Raw genomic sequence first — 11714 nt, 5'->3', positions numbered from 1 at the left:
GTTTCCACAGAAGAGCTAAGCCACCACTTTGGCCATCACTGGAGACCACAAATCCTTGATTATAGTCCTAGTGTTGTTTTTTGGCATTTAACTGATCCGTAGAGAGTTTCATCTCCATTAAGAAGACACAGATGGGAGCTTCCTTTTTCCATGCTCTCTTAAGAGCATTAAATAGTTGGGGGTTCCCAAGCCCTAACAGTTCTAGCTTCAGACACTTATTGGACCCAACGGTGTTGCCAAGTAGCCACCGCCGATCCCATATTGTCTGTTATAGTCCGTGTCATTGCACTTTCTTCTTTAGCTAGCTTTAGTTTCATATCAAGAGACATGTCATCTGAAACACCCATTTCCTCCGGCTTACATTTTGGTCCAGCACATGTTAAAATAGTTTCCTTGTCTGTGGATATACCTAAGCCTTTTCTAGGTTCCTTGTGTTGGGTCCATTAACTTTTTCGGCCTAAGCATGCCCTTAATATCCAACACGTGCACTACAGGGGCATCGACAAGGCAATTATCGTGAACCCGAAGATTTGGCAAGACAAGTTGTCTTAGGTTGGAAGGAGCAATCATAGGTGGGTCCATCGATCCTGTGCTTGCCTTTTGTGCAGTAGTGACTGTGATGATAATGGAAAGTTATTTATTGCGCTATCAATCATCGTAATATGTGCGTGGAAGAGATTTGGGTCCGACAAAATTTCCAAATTTGCTGGTGCATTTTGCGTGACTATCTCTGGGATTGTGGGGTGTGGTAGATCAGGGTGTATGGACTGTTGTAATGGAGTTTTTGTGGACACGTCGTTCGTGCGAGGCGTGGCATTGGACGAGGGGGGCGTGGTGAGCCACGGGGGAGGGGGGTTGGTTTTTGGTGTGACTTTATTGTTAGCTACTTGGGGTTTTTGGAGGTTGTTCATGGGAGCACATAACCAGGCTACGTACTGCTGCTTTTCAATATTCAAGGTACCACCACTTTCAGTCCAAAGTGTGCAATATTTTTCAACGTGGTTGAGAGTGCTGCACCACTAATAGAAAATTGGTAGCTTTTCGTATTGGAGAGCCACCTGTTGCAAGTCTGCCTCCTCAATATTTACCATCCTACCATGGCAGAGAGGTTGGTTAATATCTATTTGGACATGAACTTATAGGTAGCAGCCTCGGCACTCACTGGTAGTAGAGACATTAACTTGTTCAATGGTGCCTAAAGTTTTGCCAATTGCTTCAGTGATCGCTTTGTTCATTCGTTGGAAGGGAAGGTTATGAATCTGGACCCAGAAGGAAGTGCAGACGAATGTGACGTCATCCACTGACTCTTTGCCAATTTGATATTTATCCAAAGTCCACAGTCCCTATGCTATTATCTTCTGTGGGTCGGCGTCATCGTTGAAAATAATTAGCACAGTATTTGAACCCAGGTCTATAACTTCAAAGTACTGCACGAAGCGCCACATACTCCGCAAGGTATGTGTGAGTGCCTCCAATTTGACTCTCCGTTTGATGAAGAGTTTTGCGTCAAGGACTCAACTGTTACTCTCCACTATGGGTGGAAGGTCAATGGTTTTGTTCTCTTTTGCTTTGAGTGACAGTTGGGCCCATTGGTTTGCAAGGTCGTCCATGACAGCGAGGGTATGAGGGGTGATGGGAGGGCTATGGGGATGGGTATAGGGGAAGAGGCAAAGAAGTTTGGAAAGGAACAGTTTCGAGTTTCCACTAGTGAGGAAAGAGACTCTATTCGATGAATAGAGAGGAGTTTCATCAACCTAGGTTCTCTGAGGGAGACCTACACAAGAAAAAAAAAACAGGTGGAATCATGTTTCATTGAACATCCTTGTTTGTCAAGAAAAATAATGAAGAGTACCACACATTATAGCAACAAAAAAACAAAACTCATTCTGACAAATGAATCTTTCAATCTTATGTGCTTGTTATCCCAAGCCCTGCCAACCTAAAATTCATTCAATCAATCAAGCCCATCTTGTATTCACCAAAATTTAGATCCTTCCCTCAATATGGACTATGCATCTATAACCCATTGTATTAATTTAGACCTATATAGCTAGTAAAGGAAAAACACAACCCAACAAATTAAAAAAATATAAATAAATTTTTTTACTAAAAAAAAAAAAGAATTAAAAGGGAGTCATGTATGAGAAATAAATGAAAAAGGGAGGGGTAAAATGGGAAGAAAAAAATAAAATCCATGTCCATTAGTCTCTCTTTAGGGACAGACTTTTTTCCCCCCTTCTGGGAAGGGAACTAGTGTTAGACTTTGATTAGTAATAATTGAATTAAAAGTAAATAAATAAATAAAATTAATATTTGTATTGAAAAAAGAAAAAGAAAAAAGAGGGGGTCATGAATGAGAAATAAATGCAAAAGGGAGAGGCAAAATAGGAAAAAATCAAACATATTTTACTTGAAACATATTCAAAGGTTTACTTGAAAATTTTTTACTTATCATACCAAACACTTGAAAATATTTCACTAAAAATGTTTTACATGCAAAATTTTTTACCTATACAATATTTTATGTTTGAAAATATTTTACTTTAAAACAAACAGAGCATAAAATTAAAAGTATGAAAGGTATTTACTTCCCATCACTGAGGACTAATTTTAATCTATGACCAAATTAATATGTATCCTCCTTCCAGATATAATGTAAATTTTTGATATTAACAATCAATTTTTAATGTCATTTAGGAAATATATTCCATAATGTTACATTGATTAATTGTCTCATAACAAGTATTCATTAAAAAAAAAAAGTTACATTAGTTACATAATGTACACTTGAAGAAATTGACATTATTAAGCAGGGAAGAGAACATTATGTAAAACTAGTACACTTGATCTATTTATAGATATATAGCTTGAAGAAGATGATATTCAGCAGGAAAGAGAACAATATGTATAGTGATAGGGATGTTTTTACTTATAATCCAGACATGTCATATGAAGGAAACCGACGGCGCCTTCAAGTTCGTCGGTCCCTCAGGAGAAGACAGAAGGACTAGAGCGATGACATAGAAAGTGACAAGGCCACACTAAATCTCGACGGGACAAAATATCCAACGGCTAAACGGAAGGCCGACAGGGAGCATCGAGTGCCAACAGGTCCAGCATGACTTTACTTGACCCTCACAAAAATTTACTTAAGTGAATATCTTGCTAATCACACAAAATAAACTTGCTACAATTTAATATCTCCCTTATATGGAAAGACACCCTATAATCTTGGAAACCCTAGTATCAGATCTTCTCCATAAGGAAAAATCCCCACTCTCAAGGGATCTTGGTTCCCACCGGCTACTATATAAGCACCAGACCTCCACTTTTCTCAAGTACACAAAAACTCTCTAGCTCTCTCACTATAGGATACATAGAGGCTTCTCATTCACTAACTTGACATTTGGAGGGTTTTTGGTTGGTACCACGCCGATGCCTTCTGTTTGGTCCCCTTGTTCTTATTCATAGGTACCCATTGGAGTGATTTGGAACCTACAACTCACTGACGATTTCAGCACATCATCATATAGTAAGAACATCTCCCTCCCTGTGAATGTAAAGCTAGTACACTTGATTTATTTATAAAAATACAATGGACAATTGTATTGGTACATGAATACTTAGACATAAATAACCATACTAGACTTTGACCTATTGTCGAGGCAAATTTGTTGTTTGATCTACTTGTAAACATACAACTTATAATTATATTGGTACATAAATATTTAGAGATAAATAATCAGGCTTATGGACCAGACAAATGTGTTGTTGGGATAAACATAACTCGGGTTGGTTACATTTTAGACATGGATGGAAGAATGAAATTTTTTGAGATTTTTGAATTTGGTTTGATCTCTCCTTCCGAAGTTTTTTGACCTCACGTGTGTGCTCAGAGGCTCTTTTATTTTTATTTTTTTGGGGAAAAAAGTTAATAATTTGCATCTATTATAATTTGGGATTACTACATTTTCTAATCACAAAATACCTAGAGGTGTGATGAGCATTATGAGTTTGTGGTATGGTATGTTGGGTTTGGTTTTTGATTTTGCTATTGTTCTTGCTTTGCATTGCTTTTATGTTTATTTCAATTAAATCTTCAAATTAGATGATAAAGCATTGGAAGTGATGCATATCTAATGTTGCTCATGCAAAGTATTTTATTTATGATTGGTTACCAAGATAAATAAGTGGAAGGGATTAGAAATTTAGATCTTCATAATATATTCTTTTAGGGGGTCTGTGATCTCTTCTTAGTTTTTAAGATATCACTTGCCCGGGTACCTTTGACCATGTCAACTAGTGGTTAGATGAATTCCAGTATACATATATTTATATATTTTGTTTATGTTCATATTTTTTATTAAAAGGTGACCCTCGGGTCTGTGTTTTCCTATCAAATTGAGATAGATGTCTACTTCTTTAGTATTTTTCTACTCTTCTGATAGTGGGATCTTCCTCCTATCATTCAAATGGATAGTGAGTAGGCAATTTTTACATTTGAGTATTTTTCTACTCTTCTGATAGTGGGATCTTCCTCCTATCATTCAAATGGATAGTGAGCAGGCAATTTTTACATTTGAGTATAATACTATTGGATACTTACACTATTGCACATTCTAAGTCTAATAGAAATTCTAACTCTCCCATATACCAATTTTACTGTTTATTTATTTTGTTATTAAATTGTTTGTCTTTCTTACAAATAAATTGAGATGAAGATTACGAATAAATTGAGCATCCCATTTTAGAAATTGGGTCAACACATATTTGCTTTGATAATAATCTCTCCTTCTTTGCAGGTTTTTTTTTTTTTTTTTTGGTGAGAATAATAATTGATAAATAAATTAAATTTTATAATTTTCAAAATTATCATTTAAATAATAACATCTCATTAAAATTAGATTTCATCATAAACCAAAAATAAAATTAGGAGATATTATAATTTCATTGGTGCTTAAAGTACAATTTATAACATGATAAAAAAAATACTATCAATTCATGAATGTTTTTAGGTAGCGGAATTAAGGCGTAGACCAAGTCATTAGCTTGAGACAATATACTCTATCTACAAATTTATCCGATTTAGTAAATAAATAATTTTTGCATTTTATTTCCAAGATAAAAAAGCTCAGTCATCTTACTGATTATCCTTATAGGCCTACATTGCTCATAGAATATGAAGCTCTTAATATAGTACTTTCCAAACCCAAAATATAGTTGTAGGGTCTGATTTGGCAGCCCAGGCCCAAGAGGGATGGGTTACGAGCCCAATGAATCCAAGACAATGAATTTGTAGAAAGTGGGCGGAAGAGCTGGGCTGGGTGTGAATCTAACAGATGTTAATTATAGCGTTTGAGGATTCATTGACACAAGATCATGTTCATCTTCTTTTACAAGTATCTGTCCGAAGAGGTATATTATTGAATGTAAGGTGATTACAATTCTTGGAACTACAATAAAATTGTCTAATTCTTCTCCCCCCTTTATTATCAGAGACCTCTCTTGCTTATATAGCACCCTTTTCTATCATATCCATCGTCCACTTGTTCTTCATCTAAGCATCCACTTGAGTGCATGTCCCATCAGGTACTCTCTTTGCCCCTCCGTGAGTGGTAGTAGCTGAGATTACACTGTTCAGGGGTCTTCTCCACATTAATGCGGCCAGAAAAGTAGCTGCAGTGCATTTAATGCGGTGATGACAGCTTTTCCTTAAGATATTTTCTCGTTCTAATCATCCCCAGATATGCCCAGAGCTTATTTTTGTCGTTGGGATTGCCTGAGAGTCCATTCGGACCTTCTATTCGTTGGCTGGGTCAAGACTATTTACGTTCGAGGAGTGTAAACTCTTTGGACAAAAGGTGATCTCTTCGAACGTTACTCTTCCTTTACTTCTGGGTTGGCTGTGTTCAGATGAATTCTACCCCGACCCGCTATTACTCTTCGGACGTACAGTATTCTTCAAGACAGGGCCCACAGCCCAATAAGTATGTCTGGGCTTTTACCCCCCACAATAGTATATTAATAATATATTTAAATATATTTTAACAACGAATGTCTGAGGAGGGAGTAATATTGTGTTGGAGTACTGTAAAATCTATTAATCAAAGAATTGTCCTCTTTCAAAAGCTTACACCGCATGTTTATAAACATCTAAGGTGCCTTGTCATTTAATCCCATGTTTAAAACAAATTGCTTAAAAAAAAAAAATTCTGAATTTTTTTTTTTTTTTTGGTATTAAAAACATTGGACAACAATGATAATAACCCGCTATTACTGATGGTTTGAATAGCCATTTAGATACAAACCGTCTGAGCATTTTTTTTTTAGAGAGTTTTAATCTATGACGTCCGCTCCTGAAGATAGCTCTTTATCATCAAACCAAGACACTAATCAGTTTTTGATATAGGCGGGGATTGAACCTTAAATCTCTTATACAACCATCAGAAGCTTTACTAGTTAAACTAAATGAAACCCACAAACCATCTAAGCATCTTAATGCTCATTTTGAATTGATCAACTAAAGGGAGAAACTTTCAAAAGACAAATTTTGACTTTAATAACGGGTATAAATATTAGTAAATGACTATTTGATTGAAAATAAATTTTATAAATGAAATGTTAATGAATGCTCTAAGGGCATGGTTTAAGAATTATTTTTAGAAACATTTTATGAGAAAATAATAGAACAATTAATTTTCCGATAGCTTTTATATTTACTATGAAAGTAGTGTTAAAAACTTTCCTAATATGGTTTGTTAACAATTGTTCCAAGGGCACTCGTTAACGTGACCTATTTTAATTGTGGTTTTTTTTTTTTTTTTTTTTTTTTGAGAATGAAGTGCCATGTTAATGGTGTTTTTAGAGTAATTGTTAATAAATCATAATAGGAAAATTTTGACATCATTTTCATGAAAAATATAAAAAAAACTTTCAATAAAATTAGTTATTTTATCATTTTTCAATAAAGTGTTTCTTAAAATAATTCATAAACCAATGTTCCAATATCTTGATTCTCGAAAAAAAAAAAAAAAAAGAAATTCCAATCTCTTCGACGTCTGGGGTGATTTATGTTGGGCATATGGGGAATTACATATGGAGAAAAGGGATATTTTCGTCAACACGGAATTACAACGGCTACCTCAGGAATATAGTCGTTGCAACTTTCAAAAAAAGATAAATCACCTAAATCAGGCAAAAGAGCATCGCGAAGAACAAACCTCAATCAAAACTCTCTCTCTCTCTCGCAGGGACGTACGTACAGTTCATAAGCGCTCAAATATTCACAATAACAGGCTCTTCTTCTTCAACTCTTTCTTCATATTTTGTTTCTTTAATCTAACTCTTTGTCTTGCAGGCTTTGATTCTTTGTTTTAGTTTCAACAATTTTTTTTTTTGTAGGGTGTTGTACTTTCTCTCTCACTGTTTCTTTATTGTCTATTTCTCTCTATATTTTTTTTGTTGTTGGTTGTGTTAGAGTTATGGATGCAGGGTCTGTGTATTCTTCTCCCTCTCCTTCTTCTTCTACAAGTAGATACTTGAAGTCGCAGTCTCGGTTCCCTCTTCAGGAACAATTTCTTCAGAGGAAGAAGCCCAGAGAAAACGTAATTTCATATATTTTTTCTTTAGTTTTGTTTACATCTCTGTTTTTGCTTTACTGTTTTACCCATTTGTTTCCATTGCCCTTTTTTTGGTGCCTTCTTGCTTTAAATTTCATTTCTTCACATGGGTTTTCTACAATTTGATCTTTGAAATAAGGTTTCTTCGAATAGAGAATTCCGATTTTTGCCCCAAGTTTCAATTTTTAATGAAATTCTTTATTGGGTTTTTTTTTCAAAAAAGCAGGCATTCAATTTCAAACTGTTCTTTTCTTTCTTTCTTAATTTTTCAAATGAGGCATCTCTGATTGATTGGCTTAAAAACCCTTTTTTTTGGGGGGCGTTTGAAATCTTAAACCGATGTCAGTTCTTCTATATTGATCTTTTGAAACGTGGAATGTCTTCTACTATGGTATTCTGATGTAATCTTTGTTCCTCACAAGCAGTTGGATAGGTTTATTCCAAACCGATCAGCAATGGATTTTGATTACGCGCACTATATGCTGACAGAAGGGAGGAAAGGCAAAGAGATTCCACCTGCAAGCTCGCCCTCCAGAGAGGCCTACAGGAAGCATTTGGCAGAGACCTTCAACATGAACAGGACTAGAATTCTTGCTTTCAAGGACAAACCCCCCGCTTCAGTCGAGTTGTTCCCGCCCCATTTCTTCTCTTCTGCGCCACAGGATAAGTCTGCCAAGCCCCGGCGACACATTCCTCAGGTGGGGGCCTATGATTATTCTAGTCTTGTATTGATTCTTTTGTGGCATAAAAGTTTATGGACTTGGTTATATTTAGAGGATGACGACATCTTCTCGGTTGGAAAATGTTAGGGTATAAGTCTTTTAATTTAAAAATTTTACATGATAAATGAACATCCAAAAGGCTTTGATTCTAGTCTTGTATTGATTCTTTCGTGGTATAAAAGTTTATGGACTTTTTTATATTTAGAGGATGAGACATCTTCCTGATTGGAAAATGTTAGGATATAAGTCATCTTAATTTAATTTAATAATTTTACATGATAAATGAACATACAAAAGGCTATCTCATCACACACCTTTTGTATGCTTAAATAGTTTATAGTTGGGGTCTATGATTCTAGTCTTGCATTTAATTCTTTTGTGGTACAAAAATTTTCTGGACTGGTTATATTTAGAGGACGGGATTGAGACATTTACTGTTTACATGATAACATGAACATCCAAAAAGGCTATTTCATCATACACCTCTTGTTTGCTCATTTAATATGAATATTCATATTCTGAGATGTATGGTAGCAACATAGACAAATGAGTTCATTGTTTTGGGTTCATTATGTTGCCGTATCAATTCTGTGATGTGAGTGAACATAAAGAATTTGCGGAAAGGTGGTTCGTATATAATTTTAATCTCAAATGTTTGCCTTATGAGAGTATAGATAACTATGTTGTATTCTAATTTGTTTGGTTTCCTTTTGTTTGATTATGCAGACTTCTGAGAGAACATTAGATGCCCCTGACATAGTGGATGATTACTATCTCAATTTACTGGATTGGGGGAGCAGCAATGTTCTTGCAATTGCTCTTGGAAATACAGTTTATCTCTGGGATGGTTCAAATGGCTCTACTTCAGAACTTGTCACTATTGATGATGAAGATGGCCCTGTCACAAGTGTTAACTGGGCTCCTGATGGCCAGCACATTGCCATTGGCTTGAACAATTCTGAAGTACAGTTGTGGGATTCAACAGCTAATCGACAGGTTCCTTGATTCTTCATTGATCCTCTTTATTTTTTTAATTCTATTTTATAAATTTTTGCTAATGCTTTTTGGCCACTGTAAATGTTCTTTCTGCAGCTAAGAACTTTGAGAGGTGGCCACAGATTGAGAGTTGGATCACTGGCATGGAACAATCACATCCTTACCACCGGAGGAATGTGTGGTCTGATCATTAACAATGATGTAAGAGTCAGATCACATATTGTTGAAACCTATAGAGGTCACGAGCAAGAGGTTTGCGGGCTTAAATGGTCACCCTCAGGCCGGCAATTGGCAAGTGGAGGCAATGATAATCGCCTATTCATATGGGACAGATCAATGGCATCTTCAAATGCAGCGACGCAGTGGCTTCACAGACTTGAAGAGCACACATCTGCAGTGAAAGCTCTTGCTTGGTGTCCTTTCCAGAGCAATTTGCTAGCCTCTGGTGGAGGTGGAGATGATAGGAGCATAAAGTTTTGGAATACTCATACCGGTGCATGCTTGAATTCTGTGGACACTGGCTCTCAGGTGTGTGCTTTACTGTGGAACAAGAATGAGAGAGAGCTGCTTAGCTCTCACGGGTTTTCTCAGAACCAGCTCACTCTTTGGAAATACCCATCAATGGTGAAGATGGCAGAGCTCACTGGTCATACTTCAAGAGTTCTTTTCATGGCTCAGGTATTATATGAACTCAACATGAAATTTTTTTTAATCTCCCTGAAAATTTTTATCTTTCTTCATGGATTGACAATGTTTTCACCTTAATATAAACCTTTTGCAGAGCCCAGATGGTTGCACAGTGGCAACGGCAGCGGCAGATGAAACACTTAAATTCTGGAATGTCTTTGGGGCCCCGCAAGTGGCAAAACCTGCTCCAAAAGCAAATCCTGAGCCCTTTTCCCATGTAACTCGTATCAGATAGATGTAAATAAAAGCTCCAGATATCAAAATTGTCTCTGCAAACGCTAATTGGATATTCCCTGTGGGCAAAGCTGCAGCCGAGAGAATTGCAAGGCAAGGAGATGCAACATCAGATGATTCAGAGGACTCTGGAATTGACAGCTAATGTAATGTCTCTCTGCAAACTCTGATTGGATATATGTCATATTTATGCATCAGTTATTTTGGCAGATAAGGGAGCAGCTGCAGCCAAGAGAATTGCAAGGCCCCGGCCAGCTGAGTGGTTCTAAGGTGCAAAGCAGTGCACTTAAAGTTCACTCTAGTAGACTTATGAGTGATAAATATGCTTCTAACTAGTAAGCACACAGCAGTGTGCTTTGAGTCTGTATAAACTGCCTTTATAATAACTAGGGGCTAGTTTGGTAGCGGTGTTTAGGTACTGTTGTTTAAAATAATGCGAAGACTGTGGTATAGAATTAACTTTAGGCGTAAATACACTTTTGGTCCCTACATTTTGGGTCATTTCTTGATTTGGTCCCTAAACTGATTTTGCTCCTAAGTCAGTCCCTGAAATCAGAAAATCGATTCTATTTTGGTCCCTGCCGTCAGCCCACTAACAGAAAAATCCTACGTGGCTAACAGAGTGCATAAGTGGCATGTTAAATGCTGACGTGGCTAATAATTTAATAATAAAAATACCACGTCAACATTTAAATTAATAAAAAATGTCAACTTAACTCCACGTAAGTTTCTTAAAAAACAATAATTTATCAATTTTAATCAAATAAAAAAGAGGAAAAACAAAATTAAAAATAAAATCAATTAAGATCTGTGTTCATCTTGATCATAAACACAGAACCACAACCCAGAATACACAAGAACAAAAGAATAGAATCCACAACCCAGAATCAGTATGTTCACACCGTATACTAAATTAAAAAAACCAAACCCCAACCCAACCCAGATCTATTTATCTCTCTCTCTCTCTCTCTGCCCATTACAATCTGCATCATCGGCGGCGGCACAGCGGCATTAACATCGACATCAGCGACTCCTCCGTGGACAACTCCTCCGCCGCTACTGCTCCTCCAACTCAAAACCCATTCTCCGCCACTACCCTAAACCGTTGGGTCTCAAAACCCAACTCAAACCCATCGACATCGGCGACTCCTCCGTGGCCAACTCCTCTGTCGTTACTGCTCCTCCAACTCAAACCCTCCTTCTTCTTCCATTTCCAATTCCTTCACTCTGGTGGTGGTGGTTTTGGGATCTGTTGGTTGGTGGTGGTGGCGGTGGTTTTGGGATCTGGGTTTGATTGTGGTAGTGGTGTGGTGTGATTTTTGAATTTTGGTTTGATTGGTTTGATTTGCTGAAGATTTGGTTTGAGTTCTTGGATTACTGGGTTTGATTTGCTAAAGATTGGGTTTGAGTTTTTGGGTTGCTGGGGTTTGATTTGGTTGTTCTTGATTTGTTGGAG

The 11714-nt window shown here is 36.8% G+C and overlaps 1 protein-coding gene across 1 annotated transcript; it reads left to right on the top strand.

Moving 5' to 3' along the window:
* The first annotated feature begins 7189 nt into the window (after positions 1-7189).
* Positions 7190-10759, top strand: LOC111987351 (cell division cycle 20.2, cofactor of APC complex). The gene is made up of 5 exons (XM_024019060.2): positions 7190-7604; positions 8045-8317; positions 9068-9337; positions 9434-10015; positions 10119-10759. The coding sequence occupies exons 1-5, from the start codon at positions 7482-7484 to the stop codon at positions 10257-10259; spliced, it is 1389 nt and encodes a 462-aa protein (XP_023874828.2). The 5' UTR covers positions 7190-7481; the 3' UTR covers positions 10260-10759.
* The last annotated feature ends 955 nt before the right edge of the window (positions 10760-11714 follow it).

This window comes from Quercus suber, unplaced genomic scaffold (assembly GCF_002906115.3).
Source record: "Quercus suber isolate HL8 unplaced genomic scaffold, Cork oak 2.0 scaffold_225, whole genome shotgun sequence".
NCBI classification, from domain to species: Eukaryota; Viridiplantae; Streptophyta; class Magnoliopsida; order Fagales; family Fagaceae; genus Quercus; species Quercus suber.
This window is presented reverse-complemented; position numbering and strand designations above follow the sequence as displayed.

What these genes read in the sequence shown, in the direction of transcription:
- LOC111987351 (XM_024019060.2), top strand. Translation starts at nt 7,482, where the DNA reads ATGGATGCAGGGTCTGTGTATTCTTCTCCCTCTCCTTCTTCTTCTACA. An exon ending in GGAAGAAGCCCAGAGAAAAC is followed by an intron (nt 7,605 to 8,044) that starts GTAATTTCATAT and finishes CCTCACAAGCAG; the next exon opens with TTGGATAGGTTTATTCCAAA. An exon ending in ATTCAACAGCTAATCGACAG is followed by an intron (nt 9,338 to 9,433) that starts GTTCCTTGATTC and finishes TTCTTTCTGCAG; the next exon opens with CTAAGAACTTTGAGAGGTGG.